This window comes from Acomys russatus, chromosome 4 (assembly GCF_903995435.1).
Source record: "Acomys russatus chromosome 4, mAcoRus1.1, whole genome shotgun sequence".
NCBI lineage: Eukaryota > Metazoa > Chordata > Mammalia > Rodentia > Muridae > Acomys > Acomys russatus.
Window position 1 is genome coordinate 5,343,970 of NC_067140.1, and position 20,025 is coordinate 5,363,994.

The 20,025-nt window shown below is 47.6% G+C and overlaps 1 protein-coding gene across 1 annotated transcript in view; it reads left to right on the plus strand.

Annotated features, from left to right (window-relative positions):
- Positions 1-6,038: 6,038 nt before the first annotated feature.
- Positions 6,039-20,025, plus strand: part of Cep250 (centrosomal protein 250) — a 46,646-nt gene continuing 32,659 nt past the window's right edge. The window contains exons 1-12 of the mRNA XM_051143611.1: positions 6,039-6,104; positions 6,586-6,865; positions 8,566-8,622; positions 9,561-9,643; positions 9,976-10,141; positions 10,805-10,911; positions 11,139-11,390; positions 13,936-14,032; positions 15,159-15,266; positions 15,701-15,859; positions 16,334-16,512; positions 17,749-17,931. Coding sequence (XP_050999568.1) covers positions 6,683-6,865; positions 8,566-8,622; positions 9,561-9,643; positions 9,976-10,141; positions 10,805-10,911; positions 11,139-11,390; positions 13,936-14,032; positions 15,159-15,266; positions 15,701-15,859; positions 16,334-16,512; positions 17,749-17,931 — 1,574 coding nt within the window. The 5' untranslated portion in view covers positions 6,039-6,104; positions 6,586-6,682. The remainder of the gene's footprint in view (positions 6,105-6,585; positions 6,866-8,565; positions 8,623-9,560; positions 9,644-9,975; positions 10,142-10,804; positions 10,912-11,138; positions 11,391-13,935; positions 14,033-15,158; positions 15,267-15,700; positions 15,860-16,333; positions 16,513-17,748; positions 17,932-20,025) is intronic.

The window sequence follows — 20,025 nt, forward strand, 5'->3', positions numbered from 1 at the left end:
ACCTAAACCTTGGTTTTGCGCATGCGCATTACTTAACTCTGAAGCCACAGGCGGAAGAGTGAGGACGAGTGTTTCTTCTCCAGTTCAGAACGTTCAGTGCTAGAATTCAGAGACGGTGGCTGTCTATTTTTGGAGGGCGATCGTGTGTTTCACTATAACCCCACCCCCTTCCTTCTGGGCCTCTCCAGTAAGTTGGATGCCAGTACCTAAGATGGCGAGTGGCGAGGGACTTGCCCCCCGCCCCCCCCCGCCCCCGTCGCCTCGGCTGGGCGGCCCCCCACGAAAGGGCGGGAGTTTGGGGGGGCGGGGCCTGGCCGCCGGACTGAGGGCCGTCCTGGGCCTGGCCTGCTGCTTGCTGAAGCGCTAACGGTAGCTGAGGAGCGCTTCGGGATCCCCGGAAACCGACGGTGGTGAGGTGGGGCTGGGGCAGGTGGGAGGTGCCGAGCATAACGGTCCGAGGCCCAGAGCCTGGACACCCGTGGACATCTCGCCTGTGCAGCGGCTTTTGGTGGTCCGGGGCCCAGAGAGGGGCTGGGACCCGACCTAAGGGTCCGGGCGGGGCTGCCTCTGCTTCCTGCTGCACCCAACGCTCTGGAGACCTTCACTCCCGGGTGTCCCACAGCCGTTGCCCGGGGCTCCCTGCGGATCTGGCTCCGTGCACCCCGGAGCTTTGCAGCTCCCTGTGCGCCTTTGCACATGATCTTTCCCAGAAAGTTCAGTCCCAGCCCGCTGCTCCATCATCAGAACTCGGGTCCTTGAGGATCCAACTCAAAGATCACATCTTCCATAACCTTTTCCCAGAGGCCTGCTCCAGGTTCAGCTAATCTTGATTCTTGGATTTTGCCATCTTTGCCCAAGTCTGTCTGCCCCTCCTTCATGCTCTGAGCTTGTTAGAGTCATGTCTTTTTTCAACTCTTATGACCCATGATGGTTACTGGTAACTAATGCAGTTACTGAATAGCCGAAAGATGTCAGCTTTACTAAATGCATTACCTGCAGAGGCCCCTTTAGTTCACACAGCAATCTATGATGTAGGCTCTGTATGTTTCGTTTTATGCATGAAGAAATAGCACTCATAATTAAGTTCCACAGTGAGCTTGAATCTCCTCTGTACATGATGACTTAACTAGATTGTGAGTTACTCTTTGATCAGGTTTACAATTCACATTTTACTGAAAGGGCTTTTTAACTTAATTTATTTATTTTTATTTTTACTTTTTTTGTAACGAGAATTGAATCGAGGGTACTATGCCTACTAGCCAGTGTTCTACCACTGAATTAATCTCAAGCCCTCTTTTTACTTTATATTTTAAGACAAAGCCTTACCAATTTACCACGGCTGGGTTTGAACTTGATGTCCTCTGGTCTTGGCCGCTAGAACACTAAATCCATAGTGTTCTTAACAAAAAAATCAAGGCCAGAGCTGGGTGTGGTGCAAAGTAAGTCCAGGACAGCCAAAGTTATTACACAGAGGAACCCTGTCTCGAAAAAACAAAACCAATCAATCAATAAATCAAGGCCAGATACACCTACTAGTACACCTACACCCCGGGTTCCAACAGGGAGAAAGAGAGGGGACTTCAGAGAGAGCAGTGCAGAGGGGCGCAGTGCCACAGGCCTGTAATTCCAGCACAGAAGGCAGAGGCAGGCAGATCTCTGAGTTCAAGGCCAGCCTGGCCTACAAACCAAGTCCAGGACAGCCAAGCCTACACACACACACACACACACACACACACACACACACACACACGGAGAGAGAAAGGGAGGTTGATTGCTTGATTACTGGGAAAGTTTTACAGAGAGAGGTTGAAGAGAGAACAAGCTAGACTCAGGAGAAAACAGAAGGAACCAGAGAACGAGAAGGAGCCAGAAGATTCGAACAGGTTGTTAGAGTTAGTTTGGGGCCAAGCAGAGCAATTCTTCCAGAAGCTGAGAGAAGCCAGTTTGAATCAGTTAGCTTGGAGAGGCATTTGATCCAGAACTGCTGAGTTGAAACAGCTAGCCAGAGTTCAGAAAGAGCTAGAAAGGGTGAGCTTCTGAAACGGCTGAAAACATTCTAGGCCTAGATTAGATTGTACAGAGGCTAGAAGCTTCCAGGACTAGGCCTAGGTTAGCAGAAGAAGGCAGTAAGCCTCTGAGACAGTTACATCAGGGGAATATAAGATACTTCTACAGACCTGAGTTGGAGGTAGTTGGTAACTGCCCAGAGTAGGAGAAGAGAACTGATTTTTTTTTTTTTTTTTAAAGTTTAGTTAACAGGTACCAAGGCCCTGTACTCTTTTTTTTTTTTTTTTTTTTTTTCTCCCTTCATTTTTGGACTCCTTATGTAGTCCTAGCTGTCCTGGAGTTTGATTGTAGAATTAGATGGCCTTGGACTCACAGAGATCCTCTTGCCTCTGTCTGAGTGCTGGGAATAAAGGCCTCTGTTGCCATGGTGCCCTGAGCAATATGGCCTCAAACTCAGATCCCCTCCTTCTGCCTCCCAAGTGCTGAGATTAAAGGCGTGGGCCACTGTGACCAGCTCACACTTCCACTTTTTGAATCCTTGTTTTCTTTCCTTTTCTTATTTTTTAGGATTTTATTTATTTCTATTTTATATGTAATGAGTGCTTTGCTTAGATGTGTGCATATGCGCCATGTGTGTGCGTGGTGCCGTCAGAAGTTAGAAGAGGCCCTTGAATCCTCTGGAACTGGAGCGATAGATGGTTATGAGCCGCTATGTTTGGTGCTGAGAATTAAACCCAGGTCTTCAGCAAAAGCGACAAGTGCTCCGAACCACACAGTCCTGAATCTTGAGTTTTCTTCATTGTAAAGTGAGGACAGTAATCTTAATACATCTAAGGGTTTCTCTTTGTGGTCAGGAAGGTTGCAGCTGACTAAGAGCCACACACTGTACACATCATACATGGTCTTGCCTTTGCTCTATGAACGGTTACAGAGCTGCCAGTGTTTTGTAAAGCTGCGGTGGTGACCATAAGGATCATGCAGCTGAATGTTGTCCATCTGTCAGTCAGAGCTAATGGGCACTTCATACACTGCATCTGTTTTAGGAGCTGGGAATGCAGCATTTACTCAAGTACCGTAGCTGCCCTGTGTATGTGTGCTCTTTCTTTGTGTGCTCGTTTTTTGAATGTTTTTGTTTGTTTGTTTTTATTTACTATTATATATATAGTGCTCTGCCTGCATGTACACCTGCATGTCAAAAGAGATCATCAGATCACATTATAGATGGTTGTGAGCTACCATGTGGTTGCTGGGAATTGAACTCAGAACCTCCGGAAGAGCAGTCAGTACTCTCAACCTCTGAGCCATCTCTCCAGTACCTCGTTTTTTTGTTTTTGTTTTTGTTTTTTTAAGATTTATTTATTTATTATACATACAGTGTTCTGCCTCTAGAAGAGGGCACCATATCTCATTTTAGATGGTTATGAGCCACCATGTGGTTCCTGGGAATTGAACTCAGGACCTTTGGAAGAACAGCCAGTGCTCTTAACCTCTGAGCCTTCTCTCCAGCCAGCCCTTGTGTGCACGTTTGTAATCTTAGTACTTAGAAGGCACTGAAGCAAGACACTGTGTCAAAAACTACAGAACCCAGTCTTTTTGTCCTGGAGGGGTTTGCATTTGTATCAGTTGTTAGGCATACCTAGAGGGAGACAGACTTTATAAGTAGCAATGCCAGTGCATATGTCTGGGAGTGGTGGTGCTTACCGAAAAGGTGACATTTGATCAGAAACCTGGTTAGGGAGCAAATCACGTGGGTAACAAATGAGTGTGGCCCGAGCTCTAAGCACACATGAGGATGGACCGCTGTGTGGCTGGAGGAGTGTGAACAAAGGGGGGATGAGTAAGAAAAAGGGTTAATTCATCTGGCTAAGATGGGTCAATTAGGACTCCGGGCGATTATAGAGATTTTCATTAGCTCTAGTTGGCTGTTATCTAGGGTGTGTGGGTTTTGAGACAGGGTCTCTATATGTAGCCCAAGCTGCCTTCAAATTTACTATAGCCTGTAGAAGAACCTCATTCACAGCAATCCTTCTGCCTCAGCCTCACAAGTGCCGGGATTTAGGCATGACCTGGGTGTTTATGTCTGTCTGTTGGTTTTAATTCTGTGTGCTATGTGCACGCAAGTGTATGGCGCAGTTTTCGGGTTGTGGTTAGCGGGCGACTTTTACAGGCTGTTCTCTCCTTGTACGCTGGGTTCTGTGGACTGATCTCAGGTTATCAGGACGGCAGCAAGCACCTTTACCCCTGGGCCACCTCAACAGCCATGGCTTGTATTTGAGACAGGGTCTCTCTGTGTAGCCTTGGCTGTCCTGGACTCACTTTGTAGACCAGGCTGGCCTCAAACTCAGAGATACTCCTGCCTGGGCTTGGGGCTAAAGACATGCGCCACACCACCAGGCCCAGCTCCTGGTTTATATTTTAAAAGACTCCTCTAACTGTTCTATTGAAGAAAAAACAAAACAGAACAGAACTTAGGAAGTCTCACCCACACCCGGGAGCTTTGGCGGTGACCCAGATGTGTTGCTGTACAAGGAGTTATTCCAAGTTTAGTATTAAACAGCAGTTGGTTTTATTTATTTATTTATTTATTTATTTATTTATTTATTTATTTTTATTTATTTTTTTTTTTTTTGGTTTTTCGAGACAGGGTTTCTCTGTGTAGCCTTGGCTGTCCTGGACTCACTTTGTAGACCAGGCTGGCCTCGAACTCACAGCGATCCACCTGCCTCTGCCTCCCGAGTGCTGGGATTAAAGGCGTGCGCCACCACGCCCGGCTTCAGTTGTTTTTTTTTTATCTCACATTCGCTGTGGATCAAAAATTGGGAGCAGATCAGCTGGTGTTTCCGGCTTAGGAGGTGCAGGCAAGGCCGACAGGGATCAGAAGCTTTCCACCAGGGGCCGAGAATCTGCTTCCAAGATGCCTCATTCACAAGGCTGTTGGCAGAAGGCCCCAAAGCTTTCTCCTGGGCCTCCTCAGGTACTGTGTGTCCTCAGGACAGAGCAGGTATTTCCCCAGAGAGGCTGCTCAGCGAGCAGGCAAGCAACAAGGCATAGTACCTTCTGTGACCTTGTCTCAGAGTCATTTCTACATAAACATTTTTAACGATTTATTTCATTATTCTACGTGTACGGATGTTTTGTCCCCACGCGTGTGTGTGTGTGTGCACTACATTTGTGCTCTTAGAGGTTAGAAAAGGGTGTCAGAGCCCTTGGAACTGGAGTTATAGGTGGTGTGGAGCCACCATCTGGAGACTGAGAACCAAACACTGGTCCTCTGCAAGAGAAGCAAGTGTTCTTAACTGTGGGGCTGTCTGGCCTTAGTCATTTCTACTTCGTTTCATCCTACACTCAAAGAGAAAATTCTGCTTCACTTTTTTCTTTTTGTCTAAATACAGGATTTCATGTAAGCAGGTTAACTTTGAATGCGCTGTGTAACTGAAAATGACTTTAACTGCCTGGATCTCCTGAGAGCTAGTTCTTGCCATTGGCAGTAAAGGCAGGCAAATGCTGATGGTAAAATGTAATGTATATATATATTTTTAATTTATTTATTTATTACTTATACAATATCCTGCCTGCATGTGTGCCTGCAGGCCAGAAGAGGGCACCAAATCGCATTACAAATGGTTGTGAGCCACCATGTGGTTGCTGGGAATTGAAATGAGGACCTCTGGAAGAACAGGCAGTGCTCTTAACCTCTGAGCCATCTCTCCAGCCCCTAGAACATATATTTTTTAATATAGGTGAATATATAGAGACGATGTGCGTGTATGTGTGTGCACATGTATAGCTGTAAAGATGAACTCTTCAAGGCTTCCTCTGGGTGGGCGGGACAGGAGGTAGACTGAGCCGTGCTATCCATCATATTTTGGTACATGAACTTCTGTTTGTGCACATGCCACATTGTATTTAATTGTTGTGCCATTGTCTCTGCCAAGCTAACAACACCTTCCCAACACTCAGGAGGCAGAGGCAGGCAGATCGCTGTGAGTTCGAGGCCAGCCTGATCTACAACGTGAGTCCAGGACACAGAAACCCTGTCTGGAAAAAACAAAAACAAAAACAAGCCAGGACCTTTCTGATTCACTCCACAGACTGCTGTGAGTCAGTGTGCTAGACAGAGGGCTGCAGTGGCAGAGCAGGGAGCCTTAGTTCAAGGCAGAGTCCTAAAGGTGCTCATCATAGCTCCTTTTAGAGGCTAGAGTCCATCCTAGTCTGAAGAGGGGACTGGAGAGATGGCTTGTGGGTTAAGCGCACTGGCTGTTTTTGCAGAGGACACAGGTTCAATTCCCAACTTACTGCTTCATAGGTCACAACCAGTTGTAACTCCAGTCCCTGGGTTTCGATGTTCTTTTTGGCCTCTTCTGACACCAAGCACACCCATGATGCATATATGTGCATACTGGCAAACCGCATATACACATAAAAATATATAAGTATTAAAAAAGAAATTCTGAGGAATCCGGTAATACAGTAATTTATTTAGTTCATTCAGCCCAGATTACATTCCACTTAAAAAATGTTTTCTGAGTAAACTTGAGAAATCTAGCCTTTTCAGTTTTGTTATGTTTTGGTCCCTAGCTCAAGAGGTCTAAGACACGTAGAACCATGGTGAGACACCCGGCTGCAAGCAACCTATAGCTACATAGAACCCGTGGCCTCGCTCTTTGATGCTCCCATGGAGACAGGAAGCCCCGGCTTGAACATGAAGCCCCAGGCACTGCAGCTGGTGCTGGAGGAGCAGGTGCTGGCGCTGCAGCAGCAGATGGCAGAGAACCAGGCCGCCTCTTGGCGGAAGCTGAAGGACTCCCAGGAGGCCCAGAAGAGACAAGCAACCCTTGTGAGGAAGCTGCAGGCCAAGGTGAGGCAGGCAGATGCCCTCTGGGGAAGGGAGAAGAGGGGAACCCCCCTCCCAGAGTTGGGGTGCTAGAGTGGGATAAGGGCTGGAGGAGAGAGAGAGAGAGACCATGGAGGACCAAACGTCCTGGTGAGGATGCCCCAGACGTTCTAACTTTCAGCTACAGCCCCTCCTTTGATGGTCACAGCTGCTCCAGAGTCTGGATTATGGTCCTTCCAAACATGGCAGGCACAGTAGTTAAATTAGTTGCCTCGGTTTGTTCTCTTAGTCCAGAGCAGTGGTTCTCAACCTTCCCCATGCTGGGACCTTCTATACACCCTAAACACAAAGTTATTTCCATTGTTACTTCATAACTGTAATTTTGCTACTGTTCTGATTGTAATGTAAATGTCTGTGTTTCCCTGATGGTCTTAGGCGACCCCTGTAAAAGGGTTGTTTGACACCATTCCCCAACCACTAGTCTAGAGCTAAGCCCAAACCCTAGGGTTTCTGGTTCTGTCTTTCTAATATACAAGACACGTGTGTGTGTGTGTGTGTGTGTGTGTGTGTGTGTGTGTGTGTGTTCAGGTGCACATAAAACTGAGTGAATAAGGAGGCCAGAGGTCAATCTTGAGTATCTTCTATCTCCACCTTACCTCTGACCTATTGTTTTTTGAGCCGGAGTCTCTCACTGAACTGGAGTTCATAGATTCAGTTGGCTTGCCAGGGAGCTCCAGGGATCTGCTGCCCTGCCTCTTCAGCACTGGGGTGCTTGGGTGCTAGGGATCTGAACTTGGGTCTTGATGCTTGTACAGTAAACAATTAAATTTAATTAATTAATTAACTAATTAATTAGTTAATTTAGAGACAGGATTTCTTTGTGTAGTCCTGGATGTTTTAGAACTTGCTCTGAAGACCAGGCTGGCCTCAAACTCAGGAATCGGCCTGCCTCTGCTGGGATTAAAGGCGTGCAGTACCACTGCCAGGCACATTTTACTGACCAAGCTATCTCACAAGCCCCTAAGAAATACTGATTTAAAAAAAAAAATCTTTGTGAGTGTTAAGTGTGAGAATATAAGCATGTGTGTACCTGACACATGTGTGGAGGTCAGAGTACAATCTCAGGTGTCAACATTGCCTTTTGCCTTGTTTGAGATAGGGTCTCTTTTTGTTTGCCACATTATTTTTCAGGCTAGCTGGCCAGTGAGTTTGAGAAGTCTCTTCTGTCTGCTCCCCATCCTGCCTCAGGAGCGCTGGACTGTGGGCACATAACACCATATCTGGCTTCTCCTGAGTTCTGGGGATCTGCATTCAGGCCCTAATGTTTGTATAGCAAGTGCATCGTGCTGAGCCGTCTCCCCAGAAATTATTATTTAAACACCCAGATAAAAACTCTTACATTAAGCCGGGTGTGGTGGCGCACGCCTTTAATCCCAGCACTCGGGAGGCAGAGGCAGGCGGATCACTGTGAGTTTGAGGCCAGCCTGGTCTACAAAGTGAGTCCAGGACAGACAAGGCTATACAGAGAGACCCTGTCTCCAAAAACAAAAAACCAAATAAATAAATAAATAAAAAGAAAAGAAAAAAAAACTCTTAAATGCTCTGACCTTACTTCACTGTCACCGCCCATGTTCACAGCAGATTTGCCCAAGATCCCTGGAGCCTTAGGCTTGTGCTATCCATGTGCGCTGCAGCTGAGCTCAGGCCTGCTCTCTTTGCTTTAGGTTTTACAGTACCGGAGCTGGTGCCAAGAGCTGGAAAAGCGGCTGGAAGCCACCGGAGTAAGCGAGATTGTGTTCTGGACTTCCCCTGAGTCTTCAAAGTACACTTGTTTGGCTTTATATGCTGCTTAAGGAAACTGGGGTATACAAGATGTCTGATAGAAGTCCCTCTGTCATCAGCTCAAAGAGCTCTGTCAATATGGCCTTCTAGAGATCCAACTCATGGTGTTCCACAGATAGATGCAGTTTCTGGGGACTTAGCTTGGTAGAATGGGCATGTGGAATTAGAGGGAAAATTCATTTTTCATCCAGCAGGTGTCAGTTTTTTTTTTTTTTTTTTTTAAGATTTATTTATTATGTATACAATGCTCTACCTCCATGACAGAAGAGGGCATTAGATCACATTATAGATGTTTGTGAGCCTCCATGTGGGTGCTGGGAATTGAACTCAGGACCTCTGGAAGAGCAGTCAGTGCTCTTAACCTCTGAGCCATCTCTCCAACCCCGCAGATGTCAGTTTTGTCAGGAAGATGCGCACCTCTGCAGGCCTGTAAGCCTATGTGCAGCAGAGGGATGCATTTGTTGTCTGGGTAGGACTGCTTTGAAAGAGCCTTTTCTCATTCTTTGTTTCAGTGCCCTTAGGCACCTTCTCATTCCCCTTAGAAAAGTTCTCAGAAGAAGGAAAGAGCCATTGGGCATCTTCCTGCAGGCCAGGGCACCCCTAGACATTTTGTAGTGCCACTTCTTTGAGATGAATGACAGTCATCATCATTTTGTGGCTGGATGTGATCAATACGTCCCAAGGACCCATGATAGTATAATGGACATTAAGGCCCCTAGTGAAGGATGCAGTTTCCATCTCTCAGGTTAGATGCCCTTTACCCTAAATGCCGTCTCTAAGAAGAGGTGACGGGCCACTGTCAAAGGGGACCTCAAGGAATTGACCTGGGTGACGTTTTTTTTTGTGCACATTATAAGGCCCATCTCTGTCTTACAAGGGGCTGGTCCCTCAGCGGTGGGAAAGTGTGGAAGAGCCCAACCTGGAACAGCTGCTGATCCGGTTGGAGGAGGAGCAGCAAAGGTGATGGACCAACTTTCCTGACCCGAGTGACTGCCCAGGGGGGCAAAGGCTGATGGGAAACTCTGTTCCAAGAGTGAACACATGAGTGGGAAAGGGCTGGGCATGGTGGTTCATGTGCCTCAGACAGGCAGAAAGCAGGGAGGGAGGAGGGAGAGAGCCAGATGGAGGGCAGGTGAGTGAGCTCTTGGGGATTGTGTGTCCTGAGGGCAAACAAGATCCCAGTCCTGTAATTCTTGCTGATGGAAAATTCTGTTCACTGTCTTACTCCCAAGAGGCCCAAGGGTGGGACCAGACTTTTATCTTGCACTTGTTCTTACCGGTGCCCAGTGCAGGTGTGAGAGTCTAGTGGAGGTGAACACAGAGCTTCGGCTGCACATGGAGAAAGCTGATGTGGTGAATAAAGCCCTTCAGGAAGATGTGGAAAAACTTACAGTGGACTGGAGTCGGGCCAGGGACGAGTTACTGAGGAAGGAGAGCCAGTGGCGGGTGGAGCAGGAGGTATGGAGACTCTGGGTGCTGTCCTGTCAATGCTGAAAAGGGTTAACTTTTGGACATGGGTGCAAGCTGATCTGATTAGCCCTGCCTGAGCTGACAGCTGGGCCCTGTTTCAGCTTTCTGCCTGTTTCTGCTTTGGTGGCAGGTAGCAGCATAATGCTCAACTCTTGCAAAAGTGAATGGCTTAGGTTTCAGATGCATCTGAAAATTTACTGCCTGCCCTCGTCTGGAGGGCCACATAGCTAGATGCTGAGATGGTAGCTGCTGGATGGAGTGGAGTAGAAAATGGTACGGGCCCTGGGACAGTTTCCAGTGACAGCTATAGAGAGCTGGGTTCCAGGCCTGGGTGATTTGCATGCATTAGAGCACCCAAGTCTCCCATCTGCGGTAATAAGTCCTGTTTACCAAGCAGCTACCATACATCCTTTTCTGATCTAGCCAAGTGGAAGGCCACTTCTCATCCAGGGCCCCTTGACCTCAAGAACCTCACTGCCAACTTTATTAACCCCCTCGGTAAAACCTGCATATAGACCCCATTCATAAGGTATCTCCTCGAAGTCCTATCTCCCTGCCCCCTTCCCCCAGCAGCCATGAGGAGTCCAACTCTTGTGCTGTTGTTGCAAGGTCCCCTGCCCTTGGGTATGACTTGGGTTTCTGAACACACAGTTCTTCAAGGGCTATCTGAGAGGTGAACATGGGCGTCTTCTCAGCCTGTGGCGAGAGGTGGTGACCTTCCGACGTCACTTCCTGAAAATGAAGTCTGCTACTGACAGGTCAGTTTGGGGATAGGAGGAGAGGTTTGCCCCTGCTGATTCTGAACTTAACCCACACTTTGTAGAAGAGGAAGGGGGGAGGGGGCGGTGGGAGTGGCTGGGAGGGAGATTTGCTGTTACTGGATACAGATGACTTTCTCAGACCCACCCCTTGTACTTCTTGGGCCTTATGGCCAAGCTGTCTTCCTTGGTTCTTTGGTGTCTTCAATCTCCCTTCCTGTGCTCAGAGATCTGACAGAGCTAAAGGCTGAGCACGCGAGGCTCTCAGGGTCCCTGCTGACCTGCTGTCTGCGCTTGACCGTGAGAGCACAGTCCCGGGAATCCAGTGCATCAGGGAGAGTGGGTGAGAGTGAGCCAGCCCAGCTGCTGCTGCTGGTAGCTAAGACCCAGGCGCTGGAGAAGGAAGCCCATGAAAGGAGCCAGGAGTTACTGCAGCTGAAAAACCGAGGGGACCTGGAGAAGGCAGAGCTCCAGGATCGGTGAGGTGACACGTGGGCCTTGGAGGCCTGTACCGAGGGAGGGCTGACTCCCCTGGAGAGCTATGGGTGGGCAGAAGAGATGTCAAAGACACCCTCGCCCTGGCAGGGAAAGGAAATGTGCCGTCTGAGCCCAGCTGGGCTCTGTCACTGGCTACCTTGCAGCTCAGTCTCTTTCCTGGCAGTTTGTAAAGCTAGCTGTTGTCTGTCAACAGCAGTGTCCTTGCAGCCATACTCTTCCTCAGTTCCCTGTCTTCGTGTCTGGTAGCCTTAGCCTGCAGTGCCTCCTTCCTTCCCCCTGTGCCTTGCCCTTAAGGTAGAGGTCACGTGTCACCTCTTTTGTGACTCTTCTGACTTCAATAGCTGATAGTCCTATGAGTTTTTCTTTTGCTGATTACAGCACTAATCTTACTGTATCTCTTTAGTTAACCGATTCTTCGTATCCCTTTGGAGGGGGCAGCTTAGGCTTGTTTTGCTGTGCTGTGAATTGAACGTGGCCCTGCATATACTAATCAACCATTCTACCATTGAGCTCTCCCCATACCTTGGCTGTTTTAAAATTTGAATTATAATTAAGTATGATTTTTTAAATGACAAGACATGAGCAGAGTCCCACTGATTATCAGGGCAAAATCTGTGTGTCATGGCCAGGGTTCTGTCTCTACCTACTTATTGATGGGGTACATAAGTTGGGGACTATTTATTTTCTTTTTGGTTTGGAGACATTAAGAACAAAGATCATATCTTAGTAAGCTGTGTCTCTGGTGTTTTGAATTTTATCTCTTGAACAGATAATTATTATTTCTTTTTTTTAATAATTTATTTATTTTTATTTTATGTGCATTGGTGTTTTGCCTTCATGTATGTCTTTGTGAAGGTGTCAGATCTTGGAGTTACAGACAGTTGTGAGCTGCCACGTGGGTGCTGGAAATTGAACCCGGGTCCTTCGGAAAAGCAGTCAGTGCTCTTAACCGCTGAGCTATCTCTCTAGCCCCTAATTATTATTTCTTGAATGATATAATAATTAAATAAAAGATAATACAATGGAGGCCAGGTGTGGTGGCGCATGCCTTTAATCCCAGCACTTGGGGAGGCAGAGGCAGGTGGATCACTGTGAGTTCGAGGCCAGCCTGGTCTACAAAGCGAGTCTAGGACAACCAAGGCTACACAGAGAGATCCTGTCTCAAAAAACAAACAAGCAAAACAAGATAATACAATGATTTAGGCCCCGAGAGGTGATTCATAATAAAATTATTAAGGTTTAAATTTTTCTTTTAGTCAGGTATGGTACTCATCACTTTCTTTTTTTTAAGATTTTATTTATTTATTATTTATACAATATTCTGCCTCCATGTGTGCCTGCGTGCTAGAAGGAGGCACCAGATCTCATTATAGATGGTTGTGAGCCGCCATGTGGTTGCTGGGAATTGAACTCAGGACCTTTGGAAGAACAGCCTGTGCTCTTAACCTCTGAGCCATCTCTCTAGTCCTGTATTAATCACTTTTAATCCTAGCTCTTTGGAGTTATAGCCAGGTGGACATCTGTGAGTCCAAGGTCAGCCTGATCTACCCACCAAGTTCTAGGCCAGACAGGGTTATGTGGTAAGATCTTGCCTCAAAAATCAATAACTGAGTGAATGAATCAAGAAGTAAATAGGGGGCTGGAGAGATAGCTCAGTGGTTAAGAGTGCCACCTGCTCCTCCAAAGGTCCTGAGTTCAATTCCCAGCAACCATATGGTGCCTCACAACCGTCTATAATGTGATCTGATGCCCTCTTCTGGCTTGCAGGTGTACATGCAGACAGAACACTGTATGCATAATAAATAAATGTTTTTTTTTTTTAAGTAAATAGGAGCCAGGCGGTGGTGGTGCACACCTTTAATCCTAGCACTCGGGAGGCAGAGGCAGGCAGGATCGTTGTGAGTTCGAGGCCAGCCTGGTCTACAAAGGGAGTCCAGGATAGTCAAGGCTACACAGAGAAACCCTGTCTTGAAAAACCAAAAAAAAAAAAAAAAGGAACAAAGGAAAGAAAGCCATGCATGTAATGCTAGGCACAAAGCCCTGAGATATGCTGCTGCTGATATGGATGCTGGGGATTTTGCTAGACGTCATTTAGCTATGTTGTCTCCCAAGTCACCTGTCCTTTTTCCCTATCAGAATCAAAACCTTGGGCTGGGGGGACCTTGGCACTATGCCCTGTGGCGATTCTGATGTTCTTATTGGCTTCAGGGTGCTTGACTTCACAATCAAGCAAGGCCTGGAAGGGCCTGGGCCAGGGCTTCCTTCAGCTCTCAGGCCCTCCAACCCGCGCTCCAGTCTTGAGATGTGGTAAATCCCTGCATGTGTCTGAGTGGCTTTTGGCTTTCCCCTACCAGATCAAGAGTGTAGAATCACATGATGTCCAGGGAGTGCAAAGGACTGGGCATCCCCAAGGGATTCTGGGGGCTGCAGGGAGAGTGTCCATGTTGGGGGCTGAGGTGTGCTATTGTGTGGCTCTGCCTGTGTCCTTGGGCTATCCAGGTTACAGTGCTGTGCTTTTCTCCTCAGAGTGACAGAGCTCTCTGCTCTGCTGAACCAGTCTCAGAAGCAAAATGAGGATTATGAAAAGATGGTAAAGGCTTTGAGAGAAACGATGGAGATTCTGGTATGTGGTCCTCTGTCTTGCCAAGGAGCTAAAGTGGGTTGACAGGTTCTTTGTCCTATGTGGACAAGTGGTGAGTGATGCCAATTAAATGGTCCTTGATGAAATTCTGCGAATCGGAAAAGTAAACATTGGCTGAATCTGAAAATTTGTTAATTTGTCCATTTACCTGTTCAATAAAACACTAATAAGTATCCACTCTTGTGACTGTATTCCTGGGTAAGGTGCAATGGCATACATACGCATAGGTATGGAATATGTTCTTATCAGTGAGAGATGACTTGTTGTGGTAAACTTGAGGCCAGTGTGAGCTATGTGAAACCCTAAAAAGCCCTAAAAGGTGGGCCTGAGTAAGGTGTCAGCGAAGGGAATCTGTGGAGAGATTAAGCCCATGTCACATGGAGACTGCTGAGGAGTATAGCACTGGTTAGCCTGGAGCGAACTGATACGAGGAAGAATGCTGGCCCCTTCACCTCTCTGCGAGTGGAGTTGATGGGGAAAGTGAGTTCAGCCACCGTGGGGGGCTCTAAGTTAGAGACATGGAGCTGTGCACCTGAACAGTGTGTGCTTGTGAAAGAGTGAGGTAGTGCTTGCTCACCTAAACATCTGTCGGGGTGGTTACAACAGTGATTCTCTAAGATGGGATGTCAGAATCCCTGGCTCAGTTACGTTTTCTTTCATCTCAGCACATTTTCTGGTCTCTGACTTTTGGCAGCTCCTGAACCTCAACTCACATGTACAACACCCCTAAGTCTTATCTATGTTGGAGTCCACTGAAAAGCAGATGTGTTTGTGCCCCTTTAATTCCCTCTTGTCAGGAGTTTGCCAATGCAGACATCCATAAGGCTCACGTAACTTAAAAAGAGTGCAGTTGGACTGCAAAGAACTCTGGTTTCCCGGAGCTGGCGCAGCATTCACTGCGGAGAGAACAAGAAGTGGACCTAGGCAGTCGTTTGGATTTCCTCACTTATCCTGGGCTTTCTGTTGCCATACTACATTGTTTCCAGACTCCTTGGGAAACTATGGTCGACAGAAAACAAGGAATGTGTCTTTGACTGATTTGGGGACAAGAACAATGACTTCTCTTTTGAGAGTTTGGCTTTCAGGCTCTGTTTTGTTCTTTTACCAGGAGACAAATCATGCAGAGCTAATAGAACACGAAGCATCTCTCAGTAGGCATGCTCAAGAGGAAACGCTGTCTTTGCAGCACGTGATCAAGGCTATAACCCAGGCGCTGGTAAGCCTCTTGGCCTATGTCCACTCAGCTGCCTTGGTTTCTAGTCTGAGGTTTGGACTAAGGGTCATATAAGGGTATGTTCTCTCTGTACTTGACGATTGGACCCCTGAGGTGTAGTAAACATTTGTGTAGTGGACGGGTTGTCTAACTTGTTGCCTGTTACGGTCTTAGACCATAGGCTGAATTCTGTCTTTGTCATTACAGTAGCATTTTCTTCTCTTCCCCACTCCCCTGTTGCCCCAGAGAGGATTCTAGCCTCATTGCTAACTCTATACTTGAATGGCCAAGTTTTGCTCTTAGGTTCCCTTCCCTGTCCCTCCCCTGCCCCTGCCCCTGCCCCTGCCCCTGCCCCAGGGGGAGGGCCTGTGAAGGGAAACCTTCAGGCTCCTCTGCTCTCCGTGCAAGTCTCTCAGAGACACTGGGTTGCATTGCAGGCCACAGTGGAAGAAGAGGACACTGTGACCCAAAGCTCGGGCCATGAGAGCTCATTGCAGCTGGACTGTAGTGACTTCTCCCAGTTTGATCCCCATGACCCAGACAAGGCTCTTACTCTGGTGCGTTCAGTGCTGACTCGGAGACAGCAGGCTGTGCAGGTAAGAACCCCCAGAGCTGCTCCTCAGCCGCAGAGATGGAGCCCCAGGCACACCTCTAGCCTGAATTATCCCTTTCAGCTGGCCACTGATACGTTACTTAGTTGGCACCCCAAAACACACATTAATCTCTCTGTTTACCCAGTGGTGTTTGTGGCTTACAGGTGTGTATATTCTCCACACCAATTGCATGCATGTAAGTTTTGAGTACCGCTAAGCAGAGTCCTGGGAAAATGTGAATGTTCCCCCACTCCAGCAGCTCCTTATGATTCCCTCATGCGCTGCACCTGCAGATGATGGGCTTCAAGGCTCTAGAGCCCCAGGGCCTATAACCTCTGCTTCTCTGACATCTCAGTGGGCCACAGCTGTGTTCTCTGCTGCGTGTCGTTCCATTGTCCTCCGCTCCGCTCCCTGGAGTCATCCCTTTGCTTTAGGCTTCCTGCTTATCACCTCCCTTCTACTCATCTCTTCCCACAGGACCTCAGGCAGCAGCTTTCAGGCTGCCAGGAGGCTATGAGCTTCTTGCAGCAGCAGCACAGTCAGTGGGAGGAAGAGGGAAAAGCCCTGAGAGAGAGGCTGCAAAAGCTCACTGGGGAGCGGGATGCTCTGGCAGGGCAGACTGTGGACCTCCAGGGAGAGGTGGACTCTCTGAGCAAGTGAGTGGACAGGCTGTTCGTCCCTCCCTTTCATGTCTGGGATTTTTGTTGTTGTTTGGCTTTTGTTTTTGTTTTAAGATTTATTTATTATTATGTATACATTGCTCTGCCTGCATGCCAGAAGAGGGCATCAGATCACGTTGTAGATGGTTGTGAGCCACCGTGTGGTTGCTGGGAATTGAACTCAGGACCTCTGGAAGAACAGTCAGTGCTCTTAACCTCTGAGCCACCACTCCAGCCCCATTGTTTTGTTCTTTTAAAGGAAAGAAAAGCCTTCACAATTTTATTTTTGCTACATGTCTGGTTTTACTTACAGTTTTAAGGGCTGGAACCAAACCCAGAACCTTAGGCATATTAAGAAAGCGCTCTTCTGACTGAGCTACAGTCTCAGTTCCCCAGTGTCTGGCTTTAATCCTCACTTAGCCACTTACCTATCACTGTTCTGAGGTTTTTAAGACTCTTCCTGCTGTCCCTAGACCCATGGATGCTTAAGGCTACATGGATTTTCATCCTGTTTTCCACGGGGTTGGGGCTTTAAGATCATATAATAAATGGTCTTTTGTTGTTTTAAAAGAGTGAAAAGCCCAAATGTTCTCTTTACCAATGAAGACTCAGGAGCCAGATGCTGTGGTGAAACCCTGCTAGCTCAGAGAGACAGAGAAAGCACCCAGCTAACCTTCCCACTCAGCTCACATCTCAGAGGAAAAAAACCCAAAAAGTTTACTAGCTCAGCTGACAGCCTAGGAGGAAAAGGCCACAAAAATCCAAGGCCAAAGGCTTGCTTGCTCAATGCTCAGAAAAGCCAAAAGCCCACTTCTTCTTATCCATGCTGCCTTAAATACCCTTCAACTCAAAGTCCCTCCTACTCTATAATCCTTGTCAGCTCCACTTCTTGACATAGGGTTAACTTTATTAAATCCTGTGTAGAGAAAGCTCTAGGATTAAAGGTGTGTACTAGGGCTGGCTGAACCACACCACAATCACCTGTTTACAATAAACATAAAGTTCTTTGATTAAAGGTGTGTGCTAGGGCTAAACCACACCAAACAGGAAACAGGTTATTTACAGTGTATGATTTCTGGTTCACAATGGGATCAAATATCCTGCAACAGTCCCTTGCTTGAAAAAGTATTATATAGGCACAAATATGTGATGATGAAAGGAAATAAGCTTCTCTTGCCTTTTGCTCTATGAGGTCTTTGTCCTGGGTCTGCTCATCTCTGATCTCATTTTCAGGGAGCGGGAGCTGCTGCAGAGGGCCAGGGGAGAGCTGCAGCAGCAGCTGGACGTGCTGGAGCAGGAGGCATGGCGCCTGCGAAGGATGAACACGGAGCTGCAGCTGCAGGAGGACTCCGCTCAGGGGCAGAGGCAGGAGCAGCAGGAGGAGCTGCACTTGGCTGTCCGCGAGAGGGAGCGCCTGTAAGTGGAAGCAGGCCTCCCCTCACTAGGGCCTGGCCGCCATTCCGGCCAGCACCTTTCCTCTCTTTTAGAAAGTGGAGAGCCTAAAGCCTGCACATGGTGGGGCCACAGCAGCTTACTGCCTCTTCTCATGTAGCAAGATAAGTTCAGAAAGTTCAGCTAGAGCCCAGTGGTCCTCAGCCTTCCTAACGCTGCAACCCTTTAATACGGTTCCTCGTGTTGTAGAGACTCCCAACCGTAACATTATTTCATTACTTCATAACTAATTTTGCTGCTGTTATGAATCGTAGGCATCGTTGAGTCCCTGCAGGGATGATAGACCGTGAGGGCTACAAAAACGAGTAAGATACTGCCCCTGATCTCCAGCAGCTTGAACTCTAATGAGAAGTCAGGCAAGCAAAAGCAAAGCTGTGGCATGAGGCTAGAAGAAAAGCCTCACTGGAGTTCAAGCTTGGTGTTTGGCGTGCACAGGAGCAATGGTTAATTACTGAGAATTGGGAACAACTCAGTGGAGGAGGGGTAGACTCTGAGTGGGGCTTTCATCTGTTTTAGTTGGCAGACAAAAGGATCAAGGGGACAGAACAGCAAAGGAAAGGAAGTAAGAGTTCCGTGCCATGCTCCGAGTTAGCTGGCTGCTCATGAAAAGAGGTCCAGGGCCAGGGCCCCAGCTAACCTCTGCACTGGGTAACGCCTCAGGAAGGGCAGGGACTGAAGAGCAGAACAGAGGCTTGCTGTAGGGTTTGGCTTTGCCATCAGGACAGATAAGTCGCTTGGCAAAATGGCCATGCTGTTTGAAGAGTTATTGGAAAGATAAGGTAGTGCTTCATAGAATGCTAGCAAAGGGCTGTCAAGACGGCTCCCAAAGATACCCTGGCATCTTTTTAAATAGAACTCATTGTAAATTCAGTCCTCTCATGGCTTGACCACATGTGTATCATGGTTCCCTCTCCATACACAAATAAATGTAGTAACGTTTTCTTTGCTTGCTTGTTTGGGACAGGGTCTCACTGTGTAGCCCTGGGTGCCCTGGAACTCGCTCCGTAGACCAGGCTGGCCTCAAACTCAGAGATCCACTGCCTCTGCCTCCTAAGTGGTGGGATTAGACACATGTGACACCATGCCTGGCTTGAACTCACCTTTTAATGCTAGCAGAGAGCCTTGTCGCAGGTTCTTGGTATGCTCCCCTCCTCTGTGCCTTATTCCTTGCACCTAGTAAACAGTGGAAGCCCGAGGAAACCTAAAGGTCTGCCAGGGGGTGGGGCCACGCCTTGTGTCCTGCAGTGAGGGAAGGGCAGTCAGCCCACACACATACATGGCTGTGTAAAATATTTTTTTTTTGTTTTGTTTTGTTTTTGTTTATTGAGACAGGGTTTCTCTGTGTAGCCTTGGCTGTCCTAGACTCACTTTGTAGACCAGACTGGCCTCGAACTCACAATGATTGACCTGCCTCTGCCTCCCAAGTGCTGGGATTAAAGGCGTGCGCCACCACCGCCCAGCTGGGTGTTTAAATTTTAATCTGTCTGACTCAATAATATACTTTGGTAAGTCAAAATCCAAAGCTACTTAAAAAGATACCAGTGTATATTGGTTTACACCTGTAACTCCAACACTTGGGAGACTAAGGCAAGAAGATTGCTATGAGTTCAAAGCCGGCTTGGGCTGCAGAGCAAGACCCTGTTTCAATAAACAACAACAGGGCTGGAGAGATGGCTCAGAGGTGAAGAGCACTGACTGCTCTTCTAGAGGTCCTGAGTTCAAATCCCAGCAACCACATGGTGGCTCACAACTATCTATAATGTGATCTAATGCCCTCTTCTGGCCTGCAGGTGTACATGCAGGCAGAACACTGTACTTTTTAAAAAATCTTTAAAAACAACAACAACAACAAAACCCCACCTATTTAAAGAGATGCATATGGGAAAGTCTCCCCACATCTCTGCTTCTCTGTTCCATTTTTCTTCCTTCCAATGGTAACCATTCCGTTAACTTGTTGCTTATCTTTTTAGTCCACTTCATGCAGATTTTCTGCTCCCTCTCACTCTTCTGCATGAAAGGCAGTTCTCCAACGCCCTGCTATGGACACTGCTTTTTTCA